Consider the following 17,905-nt stretch of genomic DNA (forward strand, 5'->3'; position numbering starts at 1 on the left):
GTGGGTCACCTGAGGCATAGTAAGCACCTAGTCACGTGAGCCCGGCTAAAACCGAGACAGAATGGCAGTCGGAACTGTCCTCGCTCCACCTGCCACAATAGATCGACTGTGTGATTCAGCCACAGCAATTCGCAGAACGACGCTCCAATATTATAGAACAACCAGAAACGGAGCTGGAATGGAGGCTATAAATTTCCAACTTCACTAACAGCCCAGTCAACTTTCAGCTACTATCCCGACTTAGTGGTATACTGACAGCAGTGCAAAACATATATTAAAACTCGGACAGCTGTATGATTCATACTTAAGGCATGGGCATCTGATACTGACATCAGGAGACATGATACTACTGTTGTCTATTCTTTTGCAAGCTGAAATACAATGCTTGTGCTTACTGAGTATTGAGGCATGTACGTTCTGGGACAACAGATTGCCATAATTGACTCCGAATCCTATTGATATCCGATGATGCATACCTAAAGGTCCTTATGCTCAACTTCTTCAACCTCACTTTTTTCAAGTGAAAACCGGCCTTCTGCATCACAGTTTCGAGGCCGATAAGACGACCTAACGATTCCTCGAATGCTCAGCCCTTGTTTGAACAGTATATCCAAGTCTTCCAGCTTCCACCCCATAGTTTCCGGATACAGGAAATACACGGAGATAGGGATACATGCACCGATCACGGCATATACTATATAATACTGATAGCCTATATTGTTGATTGCGACAGGAGTGATCATTGTGACAACAAAATTCCTAACAAATCAGCACTGACACTTTCCAAAAAAAAGTCTGCAGCAAGAATGGAAGCTTACCATAGCCAATGGTTTGCAGTTGAGATCGAAGCCATAGCAACTCTCAGCCGGAGCGGCGCTACCTCGGTACAGTATAGAAAGTTTGCACCCAGGAACCCGATGGGGATGAAGAAGTTAAACAAGAAAATAAAAAGCGCCGAAATAATGGAAGCGGGCTTGTTCGTATGTGGAAAGCTCGTGGTGATTGCTAAGGCCAGCATACATAGCGACATTCCCGACCCGCTGACAATGAACACCACGCGGCGACCGAACCGATCGACGCAGTAAAAAGCCACGAAACACGAGAAGAACTTCCACGAGAGCGTCGCGGCAGCTAGTATTCGAGACATCATACTGGTCATTTGGAGGTTATCTTCGAAGATAACCGGAGCGTAGACTGAGATAAGGTTTCCTAAAAGTAGTTGCGTTAGCAATGGTATGCATACGTGTAGGGCGTGTCTCCTATGGGCACTTACCTCCTGACATCTGCTGATAGAACTGGAGCATAATGCACAGAGCGAAGCGAAAGAGTAATTTTTCATCATTTGGGCGCCAAATATCCATTATTGAGACACCACGAGAGTGACTCTCTAGTATTGACTGGATTGCCGCAATATCGCCGTTCAGGTCTTCTGGCCGGACTGATGCATCGCTCAGACTGACGAGTGTTGTGCGAGCCTGCTCAAGGCGGCCCTTTTGAACAAGCCATCGAGGAGATTCTGGGAGAAAGAAAATTGAAAACATGGGGATAAGCGAAACCAAACCCGGAATTGCCAGTGGCACTCTCCAGGCAACTGAACCGGTTTTGACTTGGTAGAGTCCCAGGTTAACCCACGACGTTATTGCGTACCCGGCGCTGATGAAAAGGCCATCCAGAACAACATGTTTGCCCCTATTATGTGCCGATGAACATTCGGACTGCCAGACAGGTACTGTTCCACTGAGCATACCAATGCCTATTCCAATTATAAGCCTTCCCACAATCAACTGAGCGAGCCCAAAAGAGGAACAACATAGGGCTTCCCCAATCAATGTTGCAAGTGAGCCTGCAAATATAACCTTTCTTCTTCCCAAGATGTCACCAATCAATGAGCATGAAAGAGACCCAACCAATGCACCAAGTGTAAATGTCGAAATAACAACACCTTGGACTGTTAAATTGTGGCTTTTCACTGCGCCTGACGTGTGAATGGTATCGATTTCAGGGAAGGTTGTGGTCCAGTCTTCCACAGATACGAGGCCGCCGACGCCGGCTTGATTGTATCCAAAGAGGAAAAAGGCAGGGCATACTACCAGAATCAACTGGGCAAGTGACAGTGCGTGACCATGGAGCGCCATGCTTGACACCACTGTTGTTCACAGGATCGTTGTCAAAAAAAAAAGAAAAAGAAAAATAAATAAACGGTGACGATGTATGCAGTCCATCTTGAATGCATTTATAGTTGACGGGCTACCCCACAATCAGACACTCTTCCCCGGATGATATTGTAGATGAACTTCGGGGTATGTAGGTACCCCATGTTAGCCAAGAAGATTGACGCGTGGTTAGCCCGAAATTGCGGGGATGGAATAGGGCTGGCTCGGGAGACTAATTTCGGGATAAGGCCTATCCCGTCGGAATAGTACCAAGCTCCGGGATAATACCAGCGTAGTCTCGGGATACCAGCGACGGTTCCGATCGCTCTCATTTAAAAGGGAAATTCATCAGCCACAATCATCACACTGCGCATACCTTCAATTCATAGCATAGCAACATCACCTATACACATCCCAAACAATGTTGAACAGTGCGGTCGATTCCCGCATTTTCCGCAATCTTTTTGGAACGGAAGAGATCCGCGACATATTCTCAGATGAAGCTTACATCAAGTGCTTGATTGAAGTTGAAATTGCTCTTGCGCGAGCTGAAGCAAAGGTGAATGTTATCCCACACGAATCGGCCAATGTTATCGCAGAGAACGCCAAGTACGAAAACCTAGAGTATGTATCCCCCTTTCCGAACCCTACAATTATGGACTAATAACATCCATGAAATTAGCCTCGACCGCATGGCCGCAGACACCGAAAATGTTGGGTATCCTGTCTTGCCGCTGGTGTGGCAATTGGCCGAGATGGTGCCCGAGGAACATGCCAAGTACATCCATTGGGGTGCCACGACACAAGATATAATGGACTGCGCTTCCATGGTGCAAATGCGTAGAGGACTTGTTATCGTCCGTCGGAACCTTCGTGAGTTGGATGCAACTTTGAAGTCTCTTTCGGAGAAATATGCCGACACGTACGTCTTAGAAATGCAACACTGTCAAAGAGGTGCTGACACTTCCAAGACCCATGGCAGGCAGGACCCATCTCCAACATGCTCTTCCAATCACATTTGGCTATAAATGCGCTGTATACCTCTCTGGTATCCAACGGCATATCCAACGATTGACCGAAATAGAGCATCGTTGTTTGCTGGTCCAGTTCGGCGGCGCAGCAGGAACATTGGCATCGCTCGGCTCGGATGATACCGGTCTAAAGGTGCGAAAACAACTTGCCACGGAGCTCGGGCTACATGATCCGTCAATTACATGGCATGTGGCACGAGATCACATTGCAGAAATCATCAACTTTCTAGCACTCATCGGGGGGTCTTTAGGGAAAATCGCTCTAGATATCATCATTATGTCGTCTAACGAGGTTGCCGAGGTGGCTGAGCCCTTTGTACCATTTCGGGGAGCGTCGTCAACCATGCCTCAGAAGCGAAACCCTATATCAAGCGAAGTTATTCTTGCCTCTTCGAAGTTGCTTCGGTCGAACGCATCATTGGCTCTGGATGCCATGGTGTCCGATTTCGAACGAGCTTCCGGCCCCTGGCACCTGGAGTGGAGCTGCGTTCCAGATTCATTTGTCCTATGCTGTGGCGCGCTACACCAAGCGAACTTCATTATGAAGGGTCTTCTCGTCAACACTGAAGCCATGTCAAACAATCTCAACATGACCAAGGGCCTGATTGTTGCGGAGGCAGTGATGATGGGAACTGCGCCGAAACTTGGTCGCCAGAGGGCACATGACGTGGTTTATGAGGCCTGTACAAGGGCAATTGAGGGAAATCTCCCCTTAATCAATGTCCTTCAACAGGATGACAGTCTGGTAGCTGAAGTCGGAGTGGAGAAGCTAAGGTCCCTTTGTGATCCATGTCAGTATCTTGGGTGCTGCCGACAGATGATTGAGAATGTCATTCGTGATGAGTAGAAATTTCCGTCAGGTGTGATTAACAAGAGAAATATATAAATTATAATACGTTGGAAGTTATTTGGTCTTCACACTGGATTGGAAACTACTATTGGATAACCTGCAGGTGGCTTACGTTATAATCGTACTCTCCTGCCAATTGCCATGGCTGGGGTGTGTGCCTCTAGGAATCACAAAACGCAAGTCAGAGTGTGTATTGAAAGTACAAGGAAACCTTTTTTTCCTCGAAGCATAAACCTTTCATCTTTCTCATTACCTCTAGAGTTGCTGCCAAACAGGTAGGAAAACTTGCTGAACGGGTTTTCGCTGATCGCGGAAGTTTTGCTGCCGACTTGGCGAGGACGGTGACATTCAACTGCAGGGATTTACGCATCAATTGATATATTCTCGGGTTAAAGGTTCCCGGTTCATGTACGCCTACAATATTGCAATGAACACATGCTGCAGGTGTATAAGGTCTACTATATGTATATGATCACACGTAGGTCACTAGCCTACTAATAATATTTTGATGCTTAAGTAGTTAATCTGCTAGTCCTAGTGTAGGGGCAAGATGTAGGCATCGTATAGAAATATTGCTCTCACCCAAGTGTAACTATCACCCGACAAATGAGTCTCTCTGTCTCAAGAAGGGACAAATAACAAGGTGAGGCATATATGTAAGACAGTCAAAGCTCTCAATCAGCCCGTACTGTTTTCCGCGGCAAAACAACTGATAGCTGCGGGGTCGTTGGTCCAAAGCTGTAGATCAAGGACAAGGAAGAATTTCTCCTCAAATAAGAACAAAGAAGATCAGCCGTTCTCAAACTATATATTCTGCTCGGCTAAATTGGAGTTCTGGGACTCTTGCCTGTTTCTCTGCTATAAGAGCATAATGAAGAACGCTTTGGACGGCTTGATTCACTGCAAAGGTGGCCCCAAGCAAAGTGTCCATAATGCCTTCTCTTGCAAGCATCATCCCTTTTGTATTTCTTATTCCAGTTGCAGTATCCGATCAATCCGTTAAGCTCAATGTTACCCGCGAAATAACAATTTCTCCGGCGGCTAGCCCTGGACCTGGGAAGCAGATTGTGGATGCAGCATATCAATCATTTTCCATCGAGTTTTCGTTCATGGCAGATTATGCCGGAAATGATACGTATGTTCAACCCTATATACTATTGGTCACGTATTTATAACTTTTCCAAGACACCCAAACGTTTTTTCGAGGCAAGTGATCCAAAACTTGTTCGACATATCGGGCGCATATCCGATCTTCCGTGTGGGCGGCAGCACCCAAAGCTCTGCCATATACTATCCGAATCAGACCGAAGCTATTATCGACCCCTTTAGCTCTGTCGCTTCTGACCAGCCATCGCATACGCTCATTGGCCCGTCTTGGTTCCAATCCTTCAGACAATTCCCCAATGGCACCCAATATATATATGGTATAGTTATCATGGCACCATAGATAGCAAAACGCTAACAGGTTTGCCCAAGGCCTCAATTTCTTCAATACGGTAAACGAGACATATTACAATATTGGGAACGGCCTTGATCAATGTGTACTCGAGGCAAACGCTGCCTACGAGACCATGGGCAACTCATTATATGCGTTCGAGATTGGAAATGAGGTAGATAGTAAGTTGGCTCGAAATCAGATTGTGATTGTCTACCCTGCGTTTAACAGTATAAACCAGGCTGGGGGAATGGTAAGCATAGATATGGTAATTGGACAGTCCAACGCTACGTGAACCAATGGAACGAATTTGCGACAGCTATCAGTCGGAACTTGACTGGTAAGGACGCAACGAGATTGTTCCAAGGATGTGCATTTGAGGCACCTCGCCATCTCGACGAAAGGACGGACTGGAATGTTGAAAATGCGGAGCTAGATGGTATGGGCGCAGACAAGACAAAGACGGTTTCCGACCACGAGGTGAATGAGCATAAGATCAGTAAATCCATCTATGGACTGCCTGCTAACAGGGGCTTCGTAGTATATGGGTGCTAATTGCCACTATACGGGCGCTGGGCCAACAATCGAAGACACTCTTTTTGATCGCACCAACATGCTCTCTCGTGTTTGGTACCATGACTATCTGGGCAATGCGACAGCGAACTCAGGTATCAAATATGTTATCGGTGAGACTAACTCCATTTCTTGCCAGGGCGCGTTCAATATCTCAGACGTTATGGCATCTGCTGTCTGGGCCATTGACTATGTCATGTACCTTTCTTCACTCAAGGTATCCCGTGTTCATTTTCACATGGGAACACGCTATCGCTACTCACCCTGGCAGCCTATTCTCTACAACGACAGTGCTCCTCACGTCAACCCAATGTACTATGGGAATCTTTTCAACGCTGCTGTGTTTGCAGGCAGGAACAAGCAGACGGAAGTTCTTGTCAACGAAACAAACTTCGGTGCATATGCGGTCTACCAAGCTGGAAGCCTTGATGCTATTGTGGCGGTCAACCTTAACATCTGGAACTCAACATCTGATCCAGTTGCTAGGCCTTACACAGCGCTAGCCCTTACTGCTGACTGGGAAAATGCAAAGGTTTCTAGGCTGACAAGTCCTGGTGTGGATATCGCTGGTAATATTACATTTGCTGGCCAACATGTTGATGAGAATGCCCGGATTGTGGGACGAAAGACGTACGATACGGTGATCGATGGCAAGGTCCTAGTGGGTGCAGGTGAAGCAATACTTGTTCAAAAGTGATTCGTTGCTTAAGCTTCAAGAGTGAAAATCTACTGGATATTGGATGATCGTATATATTTTAGGATGCGTATGATGATACACTATCTATCGAATGTTTCTTGAAGCAGGCATGAATCAAGTCACCAACTTTGGGACTCCCAGTGAACAATAAACCCGACAGTTATAATTATGAGCAGTTACGTAAATCGTATATGCAAGGATCATTTGTCCGAAGAGATAATCATTGTCTATTGCTAGTAAATTATGATCTATCAGGTCCAATCGGGACTTGTAAGAACCTCGGGATGTTTGTTAGGTTGCCACAAATACTACATTAGCTGTAAAGTTTTAAATTGCATGGTATCGGCTATACTGTACCATACCATTCACATTAATACCAATACAGCGGAGGCATACGGAGTCGTGCTTCATCCGGGCGCCAACATTCGATGCACAGGCTCCAGGTTCAAGTAGATTAAGTTAGCCGCATCGTAAGGGGCAATGTGTCAGCGGAACTTCCCGCTTCAAGACTCCGGAGATGGTGCCAGGTGAAGTTAGCCTCACCCCCACTCTCTTGTCAATACACACTTTTGATATAACTAAACCCTGCTTTCTATTACCCATTCGGCCTGTCGTCAAAATCTCTCCGGTGTAATGATATTTGAACCCGCTTCAGCTCCCCATTTCGACTGTAAAAAATCGACAGCGGACTGCCCACCACCTCCTCCCTCCTGAAATGGAAGAGCATTGACACCCTTTCTGCAATATACAGAAAAGGACCGTCGGTGAGCTGATCTCGCCACTAAACGGAGTTATGATCCAATAATTTAATCTAGTGGCGACTTGCAATAGGTCTGACGCGCCTGCCTTTTCACTCGCTCTTCAAGGTCCAGGAAGACTGTCACGCACATCTCCTTACCTGTTTCATGTGACCCTACAGCGGGTGGATGAGGTTAACGATCACTGTGTCTTTGCATGGTACCGCAGACCCATGGCTTTGCTACCTCAAACGGGTTTATTCTCCTTCATTGTACCGCGCAGGGCGAGCTGCACCAAGTCAAACTCCCCGAGTATACTATACTCCCCCAACTAGAACATTGGCACTTCTCCCCTTACAATATCCATAAGCCCGGCAATGTGCAGCAATATTACGATGTTATCCCCGACCGTCTAATCCCATACCTACAGACAGGCGAGCGATATGTACTCCTCTGGCCCGGTCAACAATATGGCTCATGGAATTGGACCGATAAAGTAGAAAATTCTAAAGTCGTCTTGCCAGGAGGGCCCTTCTTATCCTTCACAGTCAAGGACAATGAGAACACGCCGATCATGCCGACTTTGATCTCCGGGTGAGAATCTTCCTTGCTCCTCTGCTGCTTGTACTACCCCAGAACACATGCTAAGCTCCCTATGCACCCATATGGTTAGAGCACAAGAATGCCGTCCTACTCTGATTGCAAAAGTCGAATGTTGCCCCCAGGACCAGGTGGCTTTACAGGATGACCTCGTGCTTGCGACCCTTCATGTGACGTACGTGCCAACAAGTGGTAGCGGTGGTAGGCCGTTTACTTTCAACACGGCAGGGTTGACCGTCGGGCTCTGGGTTTGGCGGGACCGGTGGGTCAGTCTGAGAGGGTTCGTCTGCGGTGGAGCATGGGCATTCGTCGATGACCCTGATATGCAAGTCTCCCCGGGCCGTGATAAAGGCTTTGCCAGTCTGCGTCCAGGAGAAACGTGGTCCGAGGTCTTGCAACTTCCCTTGCTCACGGACATGGAGAGCAACGATGGCGGGGAGGCACGGGCCGGGGAAGGGATCCGGTGCCTCTTTAAGGGCCTCCGGCTCGACTGGTGGGTTTGGGGAAGTCGGGAGGACCATTTGGAGACGACAGTCACAATTCCAGCCACGGGAAGCTGGACCGTACGGGAGCCGGGCGAACAGCCCAACGCTTTTATTCCTGCGGCGGCACCCGTAAATTTGGAGATCATATAGTACGAGCCGATGGAGGAGATGATTTTCAAACACGCTACAGGCGACATGTCTCAGGCAACTCGTGAGTCATCTGAACTTTTAGCAATGCATCCAATTACTCGATTCTTCCAGATCAAGCTTTGGGAGAGAAATATGTATGCGTCTATAATATACTAACATATCAGAAGTCTACAGCACTAATATTGTATACAGAAGAGCTCATTTCTATATATCTATTCTAGCTTAAGATGGCTGAGCATGGCTCACTCTGTTCAAAATGATCTTGCTATATAATCTTGGCAAGCTATTATGAAAGAACCATTCTCTGAGCCTTGGAAGCCATGGATTTAGATTTTCCACTCGCTGCAAGAAGTTCTATACTGGTAATTTCCATGCCGATAGAGAGTATTACTTGAGTACTAACGGGACAATTTCTCTAAACTGCATGACAAGCTTAAGTGCTGGATGAATACTGATAAGACCAGAGTGGTGACAGTGACGGTGGGCGGTAATTATATCACTTTTGTAGATATTCTCATGCGTTGTATCCTGCGACGGCAGCCCTGGTCAATTACTCCCTCGGATAACTACTTCTGTGCGCATTTCATGCAGGCCGCTCGGGATCTCATGACGGACACGCGCGACAAGGGCTTACAGGCCCAACTATCGAACATCTATCGCGATATACTAGGACAGGCAGATAGCAATCAGATAAGCTTGTGGATTGCATTGCGCTTCATGTAAGCCCCGCCCGCTAACCAGATTTCTCTTCGTTAAGCAGGTCTATCTCTACGCTGCCGGATATCCCAAGCTCTTTAACGCCCAGACCACGTACTGCAACAGTCTCAATATCAGGTACTCGGGGGTGGACACCGCCGATCCCTACACCGCACTGACGACGAGCGTGCGGCAGGAGGTAAACGAACTCGTTGAAGACATCGATAAAATCATCCAGAATGCGATCCCGGATGCCAACAATCGCCGCGGATCCATGGACATCGCCTACGCGGACGTAGATGCCCGCTTTGAGGGCCACCGTTGGTGTGAAGCCGGGGTGAAAGAGCCAGATGCCACAAACCCCAGCACCTTCTTCTTCCTGAGCGGCTGGTCAGACATAACTGAGGAAGGCGCCATCCAGCAGGCCTTTTCTTCGGACGACGAAAGCGACTATATCAGCAGCCTGCAGGGACAGACGACCCTGACGCTGCCTGACGGTCGTACTTGCAACACAACGATGGGGGCCAATCCAGACCCCGTCGACGTGTACTGGTGTCAAGTGGCCGCGGCGGCCGTCAATGATACTGATGGAGCGCTCGAGCAGATGGCGTCCCGCGCCAGTAGCGAAGTCGCTGATGGGAACTACACAACTCAGGATATTGGATGATTGAAGCCGACCCGACAGATTGAAACATGCCATCCCCGAAGTGCAGGTATGACGCTGTATCGCGATGCCATTTTCGGACTTGATGCAAGACAATTAAGGTCTCAATTCATCTGGCATACAGCCCTCACCGAACCCTATGTATCATATTGTGATTATGGATTGGCATTGTATTGTAACATATGGTACTATGATTTACATTACGTTACATCCCATGCTCAGGCGGTAGGCGTCTACCAAGATTGACTTTGTAGTCTTCGAGCTGGTATAAGAGCCCAATAACAGCTTTTGAGGTAGCTAGAAAGATAGTACTTTATTCCTTCAAGGTCTTGTTGCTCAATTCTTCTAAACCGGTCACTCTGTGATAATCACGTGCTCTGTATCTTTCTGACTTGTTTGTAACATGCAGGTGTCCTATCCCTAAGACATTTTTCTCCTCGTCCTCAATTCCAAGACGCTAAGGGGCCGCTAAAATAGTGGCATGTGTCTTGCGCTGTTTATATAACTATGGGACGGGGAGCCTATCTTGCTAACCTTCTCTTCATCCTCGGGCGCCCACAGCATCCGACAGCACTTCGCACATTTTGAGGATCCTAGTTTCCAAAAATTTCAATCCAATGGGGCGGACTCTCGTTTTGCCTTTCAGTTTGTATGACTTTATTTAGCCAAAACGTCTTCCCGTTGTTTTGGTGTGCTCTTTTTGCTGACCGAGGATTAATCAGGATCATCCTTGCCCTAACCTGGGCCTCCTTTATCCCCCAGATCAAGCATGTGTGGCAGACGAAAGACAGCCGGGGGATCTCCACTGCCTACCTGCTTTTCAATCTGCTCTGCATCACCGAGCATGTCTTTTTTCAATCCCTTGACACCGCCTGTCTTTGGGATATCTCCAAATTGCCCTCGTCGCCGTTCTCTGTCTACCCCTTGGACTGGGCCAATCTCGCTCAAGTGTTAGGGGACTGGGTATTGTCCAACGTCCTGTAAGTCCAAACCACCCGCCCCACCACCATATCTCGCTGTGATGCCTACAGCCCAGCTGACTGTCTGTCTATAAATGCCACAACCCCAGCTTCTTGCTGTGTCTCTACTACTCCCCTCCCACCCGACCCCATCGTCATCGTCTGCGAATCCTCCTGATCCTTGCTCTCTATTCCTTCTTCCTGTTGTTCACTCTGATCCCGCTCGTATTAGACCTCACCACGGACGTCTTCTGTCCACCGAGCAATCCGCACGATTGCCCGCTGCCGGAGCGGGACGTAGTCCCTTTCCTCCACGGCATCCACTGCTTCTTTCTCTTGCCCATCACGACGGTGATTCTCCCTGTTCTGGGTTTCTATAAGCAAGCACAGCGCCAAAGATGACCGCGACAACAAGGACAACCAAGCAGGCAGCATCAGCAGGGGCCCCGCGAACAGGCCATAATGATTCCTCCGTCTCATCCCCCATCACCGACCAAACCCACAGATCTCAACCGCCTCCTTTCCCGCTCCCGCCTTTTCCAGGCTTCTATCTTCGCGCTCTCGGCCATCTTGTGGATTTTCCGCTTGCCCCCTGGGCAGCAAGAGCGAGCGTACGATCCGCCGCCGCCGCCCGATGATCCTCTTCCGCCCCAGCCCTGGCTGTTCGTCTTCTTGCATTGGTGGATGTCCATGGGGTATATGACCGTCGATGAGGTCATTTTTGCGGTCGGGCAGGGTGTGTTGGGGTACTTGGGTCTACGAAAGGCGATAGCAGCCGAGGGGAGAAGTGAAGGTGAGGAGGAGGCGGAGAGAAGGCTGTTGTTGGTAGCGGCTGAGGAACGTTCCACATACGGATCTGAAAATTGAACTTTCCCGCAATCGATACAAAGAACGTGCAAGGAAGCTGGCTAGTTAACGTGTTCTTTCTCATATTGAGAGCACCTGCACTGCCGAGGGGGAAAGGAAAGGCAAGGGGAAAGAAGCTAGTGATCTCATAGGAAGTGTAATCAGATTCCAGTTTATCTTTTGTATAATAGTCCCTCCCAATGTCGCTAGTTTGATATCAAGATTTTCTAAAGAGGTTTTGAGCACTTTGTGAGCAGACTCAAAGGTACACACTAATGTAAATTGGTAAGGCTACTGTGAGGACCAATGCTTGGTATTATAATGAATGAATTGAGCCCAAAATGGAGGGTCATATCGCTGAACCCATTTGTGGATTGTTTCCCATGGCCAATCATCAGAAGCCTGCTCAGGCCAGGTTTCCAAGGTGGCTGACGTCTGTTATTCGACTGCTTAATGGTAAGAACATAAAGGGTTCCAAAAGTGATCGTAAGCAGCGAAGACATAGAATAATTTCTGTGAGACCTAAATGGGTCTAGTGCTTATCTGGCTCGAGAATATACTGACAAGAATTGACATATTTTGAGAAGAAAATAAGCCCCGTCAGTTGCAGAATCATGAACTTGCCTTGCTGCAATCTTTCGAGACCTCCGAGAATCCGACGAGTTGCCACCCTTGATGCATCACATGCAGTGTAGAAAGCGGGCCGCTCAATTAGGATCAATACTAGAGTCGCACCCCCAAAAGTGATGTAGGTGACCCAGAAGGCATGCTCTTTCTTCAACTTAGAGCAGTAAGCCCTTCATAGGAAGCAAGGGCGGATAGACGGAGGGCGTACGAGAAGATAACCGAAGCAAGGAAGCAGGTACATGACGAAGCCCACGCATATCAGTACCCTCTCCAGGCTAACTAGTGAAGCGAGGCGCGCGAAGTGACAGGAGTCACAGAGATCAGTCATGAAGAAGCATAACTATAAGCGGACGAAGTCGGGATACCAGAAAGCACGTCACGGTGGCAACACGTCCTTGGATGAAAGGAAGGCCACATAGGGTCTGAAAATATGTGTTACCCTCACATCTTAGACTTGAGATCGTTTATATCCTTCTTTGACCTATGCCCCGTGGCTCTTGTTCCACGCTCCGTTCTTTAGACAACTAAGCCTCTTAGTCGAGGCACTACGATTTGCAATTCAAGAGATGGAGAGATGGTCATCAATACCCTTGTGGTTCAAGAGACTATTTTCCTGTTCTGTCTCCCTGCCTTAAGCGGAACATGGCTAGGTCACTTGACACTGAATCTAGTATATTACGATCTGTGCCAATCAGTATTAAGTAGTAAACCAGCATACACAGTTTGTCAGTAGTACTGAGCGACTTCAGTGGGTTCCGTAGATACGTGCTGTCTATATCTTTGGAATATTGGTAGACGGTATCTCACATTCTGCTAAAAAAGCTCTCACAATGAATAGGGTTAACAGCATATATGGCATTCTATCATAATGAGACCGACTGAAGAACTTATGGCCCTGTTCTCTCTACCGACCTGTCTATGGGTAGGTGCATGAGAACAAATACCCTACATGTCAGAGTGAGATTATCGGCACTGGTGTGCAGCATGATAGCGGTAGTGCGTAGCGTAGACATGCGCGAAGAATCAAGTTGACACGGGCCACGTCGAAAGAGGACGTCATCTGGGCATTACGCAAGAAAGGATGGTTGCAAAGCAAAAGAGAAACTAGGGAGAACATAGAAGTTCCCGGAAAGCGCAGAGCTGGAGGGTATGTGATATCACACCAAAAAGCCATGCGATCGAATTTGATAGTAGAGCTTGCTTCCATCCCTGCACGTCCTGTCATACAATGTTGAGGCATTCACTGCAGCCATCCTTCGCCTCTTCTTCCTGCGTGGCCTCTTACCACCCCTTCCAACCAACCAACTATCTTCTTGAGATCTAAATAGATCAAATCCATATATCTTTGAAACTTCGTCTTGACATACAATATTGGATCCAACGTTAAATCAATGGAAAGTCAGCAGTGTGAATGCAATATAACCAAGATAGAGGCTATGCCGGATTCACTGCAACGTGTACAAGATAGCAACCGATTCAGTGAAACAACAGGAAAGTGACCAGAATTTCTCGCCTATGAGTTAATCATACCACCTGATCAGATACCCCCACCTACCTCTTGCTCTCGCTTAGAAATAGAATTGCTATTGTCTCCACAACTAGTAGCATCCTTACCGGCTGTTCTTACTGTCAGAATAACTGCAACATCTATCGCCGCTGCCTGACTGCTCGATTTCTCTTCTTGTTTCCGTCTTAGTTAGGGTAGCACGAAGATGGGGTAGCACGAGTAGTTCCCAATCAGGAGTGACGTACATTCATGCAGTGGTTGATACACACCGGAAACAGGAATTACCCATAAGCCCTGCCAATGACAAGTGACAGCACTACATCCAAAATATAGTAGATTTGGTAAATAGCACATTTGGCATCCCTTTCGTTACTTGACCCTCCCCACAACTTGTGCTCCTCAAATCACTAGGCAACACGTCACAGTATGACTCGGACTTCTAAGAGGCAATAGATAAAAGAAAAGTATAATGATTTGTTGTCTTAGCTAGCTTGGCCTATCACATTCAGGCAAGGATCTTCCTTGTTCAAGCAAGAACAATTCTCCTGTCTATGATCCCATCCTTTACCTTGCTTCCATCACAAGTGCAGTCACAATCACATGGGAGGCTTAACCAGAATTTAAATGCTGTACAATCCCACATATATGTCAATTCATCTGGCTCCAACTTTCTCAGCTACTAGTAATTATTGGTGGCATTTGAATTCTTGAGCGAGACCCAGACACGTGCCCAAAACGCAATCTACATTTAAACACCTGTCGCAATCAGAAATACGTTTCTCAAACCCACAGATTCAGTCAAATATGGCAAACAGCTGCAAAGAAGAAATGACAGCTACCGCCTTGCTTGATCTCAAAAACATTTACAGCCCCATTCGGGTCGAACAGTTAGAATCAGCAGCTGACATCGCATCAATTCGGGCTGTGCTAAACGACCATCATGTTACGGCATTTCCAGCAACGCTCAGTGGCGTTCACCAGGCATTGACAGTGGCACTGCGAGTTGCTTTGCTGATTTGTGATTCAATTGACGACCTGATAATGGATCAAGAAACCACGGCTTTCCATGACGCTCTAGTTTATAGGCCCTGCCTCCACTGTACTGAAGCAGGTTTTCAGATCCATGTTCAGTCCGTGTTATCTGATTTGACATCAATGATCGATGTATCGACAGAGTACTTGCTGCGGCTGGGTTTATTTGCTGATTATGCAACACTAATCGTCAGCAAGCTGGTGTCAGCATCCGCCTTCGGAGCGGAAACGGATGATCTACTCATCCACCGCTGCCTCATGGCTTGCAGTGCGTTGTCCGAAGTGTATGCAACAGCAAGACAAAGCAGCCTTATTGCTGAGGAATATGACCTTGCACCGTGTCCTCCACGCTACGGGAAGGATGATGTCAAGGACGATATTGTTCAATCAGCTAGTGGACCCATTCTTGGTAACCATCAAATAATGACACTCAACTTTCCGTTGTGTGCTCATGCAGATATGATACCAAAGCTGGCATTCACGTCTTACAGAGACAATTTTTGTTGGTTCGAGGACTGGGCGACGGCAAACCGCGGAGACGGTGATACACCTAAACTTGTAAGTTCTGTAATCACACTTAACAAAAGCTTTGAGACTTTGTTTGCAAAGCATCCAACCTATAACTGTCCTTGGCGAGCGCGGAATAAGATAGGGACGGAACTCACGCGTTGGCTGGCGAAGCTCGATCACACCACAAAGGATTCCAGCAATGCATACTTGACACATACCGGCATACTTTGTACGAGCCATGCTTGGGTCCGCAAATTGATGGTGGCATCTATTTCGTACGGAACCTACGGCAATTGGCCTGTCCCCTTTGAGTTGGCCATGGACGACTATGCCGAAGTCGTTTGTACGTACATCGGTGCAATGTGGCGGGGCTGGAGTGTTGATCATGATGTGGAAGCATCGATTGGAGAGCATAATGCTATGAATTGGCTATGCAGAGCCTGTGCGATGGCCACAACACGCGACGCCTTCTCTCCAGCCAATGCTAAGGCTATACGAAAGGATTACATTCTCCGTTTGGCCTGGTCCCCGCAGTCATATTTCTACTTTGGTCTGAGGCATCACGGCTTCGAGCGGCGAGTAGACAACTTGCTCGAGACAAGCACTAGATTATCATCACCACACCGGTGTCTCATCCAGCAGGTCGCACCAGTTTACTCGCCCATAATGTCTGGGGACAACGTGTGCACCATTGTCACAAAACTGCTTGGTATGTGCGGCATGAGGGTAGTGAGTGATTTCGGAGATCTCGGTGACAAGGATTGGGCATGTCATCCCCGTATTTGTTCCACATGTGACTTCGCAAATTCTCGGTCTCAGCTCTTCATGGTATCTGTTGGAGCGGCACGCTTGGCGGTAATGTTGCCCAGGGATTGTAGGCCACATTTCGTTCATCTTATAGACACCTTCGGCCTTCGACTGTTTCCAGCACTCCAAGCCAGAATACTATGCCAATGCCCTTGTGTGCCTGGATGGCTGGCGGACGTGATGTCCCACGGATATACCGAAGCGGGTACGAGATGCGGTCAAAGTGACTGTACAATTCAACGTGGCTCAAGGAACCATGATCTATTACCATTCTCGCCAGGGAGCAATGAGGGGACACCTATTGGTGGTACTTCACTAAGGTCAATTCTTCTGAATCAGGCCATGGTGGAAGCCACAAGGTACGCAGAAAGGAGCGGGCAAATGGAATGGCTTGAGGTTGTATCTCAACCCCTTGTGAACCTAGATCTATAAAATAGGATATACAAACAGGGCATGAGGCTTGGCAAGTCTAGGTCACGTTATTTCTGAAATCATACACCGTCACCTATATCAAATGCTTATCTCGTGTGTCATGAAACATTTGGACACCTTACTCGACATAGGTCTCAGAGGTTTCCATTGCGGTCCTCCTGATGTATGACCCTGCCCGTATTTAGGTAAATTTTGACATGTTAGGAGGTTGCTGTGGCCAGAGTGATTGTGGTCGTAACATGCCAACCGGTTGATTTAGAGACTTTCGGGCTGATTTGATGGCACTACATCAACAGTCGGGCGAACCGTCGTGGCACGGATGTATGCAGGGAGGCCCACAGGGCTAACGACAAAGTTAGATTAGAACGAAAGAAGCTGTAAGCGGCCGTCAAGAACCAGAAGCACACTGATCTTCTTAAGATGTCAATGACCACATAAGGAGAAAATTCACGTTAGGGTAGTTAGGTAATTTTTGAACTAGATGTCTCTCGTGTTGTGCCGGAGAGGATTGTTATTGCAGAGATTTTCTTCAGTCGTACCATGAGATTCGGACTCTTAGACCTTAATCAGATTTGCTAACAGTGATTAGGTGGGGAGCTACCTGAGTTAACACCGTGAGAGTCTAACACGCGTACTGAGCAAACAGCATTATGAATGTAATGGCTACCGAAGGGAACTGAGAGATAATATGGAGAGAGAAGACGATTATCGAAATGATGGGGATCGTGTGAATGGGGATGGCCGAGACGAAAGCTGGGATGACAATAGATCAGCGGAAGACAACCAAAACAGGATGAAGGCCCGGAAGAAAGCCCGGAAGGAATTATAGAAGTTCAATACAAGGAGAGACTCCGGGAGGAACATGAAGGGGGCCGTGATATAGAGGGCAGGGGAAGTCGCACTCTCATCAAGAATGGAACTGAGGACGCCGAGGAAGGCGATTAGAAGGGGAAGAAAAGGGAAATAAATTGAGAAAAAGAAAAGAACCCCAAATAATTGATCGATGAGCATTCTGTATTGCGCACACTATATAGAGCTGATTACAGACGAGTTGCAATACTACACTCGTGAATCATATGAACGGGCACAGCATTGCAGTAGGCTGAATCAATGA

The 17,905-nt window shown here is 47.6% G+C and overlaps 7 protein-coding genes across 7 annotated transcripts; 6 read left to right on the plus strand and 1 right to left on the minus strand.

The window, feature by feature from the left end:
- Positions 1-476: 476 nt before the first annotated feature.
- BO85DRAFT_472249 (general substrate transporter) lies at positions 477-2,135 on the minus strand (the record flags this gene model as incomplete). Its single annotated transcript, XM_025662541.1, has 3 exons — positions 477-759; positions 819-1,209; positions 1,274-2,135. 3 exons carry the CDS (start codon positions 2,133-2,135, stop codon positions 477-479), a joined length of 1,536 nt encoding a protein of 511 aa, XP_025511055.1.
- A 439-nt stretch (positions 2,136-2,574) lies between these two features.
- On the plus strand, positions 2,575-4,031 carry BO85DRAFT_505294 (class-II fumarase/aspartase family protein; the record flags this gene model as incomplete). The annotated part of the gene is made up of 3 exons (XM_025664328.1): positions 2,575-2,777; positions 2,836-3,075; positions 3,125-4,031. 3 exons carry the CDS (start codon positions 2,575-2,577, stop codon positions 4,029-4,031), a joined length of 1,350 nt encoding a protein of 449 aa, XP_025511056.1.
- A 935-nt stretch (positions 4,032-4,966) lies between these two features.
- BO85DRAFT_505297 (glycosyl hydrolase family 79 C-terminal domain-containing protein) lies at positions 4,967-6,739 on the plus strand (the record flags this gene model as incomplete). Its single annotated transcript, XM_025664329.1, has 5 exons — positions 4,967-5,169; positions 5,220-5,458; positions 5,511-5,651; positions 5,711-5,949; positions 6,011-6,739. 5 exons carry the CDS (start codon positions 4,967-4,969, stop codon positions 6,737-6,739), a joined length of 1,551 nt encoding a protein of 516 aa, XP_025511057.1.
- Positions 6,740-7,256: 517 nt separating this feature from the next.
- On the plus strand, positions 7,257-8,773 carry BO85DRAFT_472250 (uncharacterized protein; the record flags this gene model as incomplete). The annotated part of the gene is made up of 5 exons (XM_025662542.1): positions 7,257-7,266; positions 7,464-7,503; positions 7,571-7,685; positions 7,760-8,070; positions 8,150-8,773. The coding sequence occupies 5 exons, from the start codon at positions 7,257-7,259 to the stop codon at positions 8,709-8,711; spliced, it is 1,038 nt and encodes a 345-aa protein (XP_025511058.1). The 3' UTR covers positions 8,712-8,773.
- Positions 8,757-10,074, plus strand: BO85DRAFT_481454 (uncharacterized protein; the record flags this gene model as incomplete). The annotated part of the gene is made up of 4 exons (XM_025663061.1): positions 8,757-8,772; positions 8,823-8,845; positions 9,303-9,430; positions 9,534-10,074. 4 exons carry the CDS (start codon positions 8,757-8,759, stop codon positions 10,072-10,074), a joined length of 708 nt encoding a protein of 235 aa, XP_025511059.1.
- A 614-nt stretch (positions 10,075-10,688) lies between these two features.
- Positions 10,689-12,020, plus strand: BO85DRAFT_505306 (PQ-loop repeat-containing protein; the record flags this gene model as incomplete). The annotated part of the gene is made up of 4 exons (XM_025664330.1): positions 10,689-10,720; positions 10,794-11,051; positions 11,141-11,400; positions 11,446-12,020. 4 exons carry the CDS (start codon positions 10,689-10,691, stop codon positions 11,895-11,897), a joined length of 1,002 nt encoding a protein of 333 aa, XP_025511060.1. The 3' UTR covers positions 11,898-12,020.
- A 2,818-nt stretch (positions 12,021-14,838) lies between these two features.
- On the plus strand, positions 14,839-16,540 carry BO85DRAFT_505318 (uncharacterized protein; the record flags this gene model as incomplete). Its single annotated transcript, XM_025664331.1, has 2 exons — positions 14,839-16,407; positions 16,454-16,540. The coding sequence occupies 2 exons, from the start codon at positions 14,839-14,841 to the stop codon at positions 16,538-16,540; spliced, it is 1,656 nt and encodes a 551-aa protein (XP_025511061.1).
- Between the last annotated feature and the right edge of the window lie 1,365 nt (positions 16,541-17,905).

Source organism: Aspergillus piperis, assembly GCF_003184755.1.
Source record: "Aspergillus piperis CBS 112811 unplaced genomic scaffold BO85scaffold_26, whole genome shotgun sequence".
NCBI classification, from domain to species: Eukaryota; Fungi; Ascomycota; class Eurotiomycetes; order Eurotiales; family Aspergillaceae; genus Aspergillus; species Aspergillus piperis.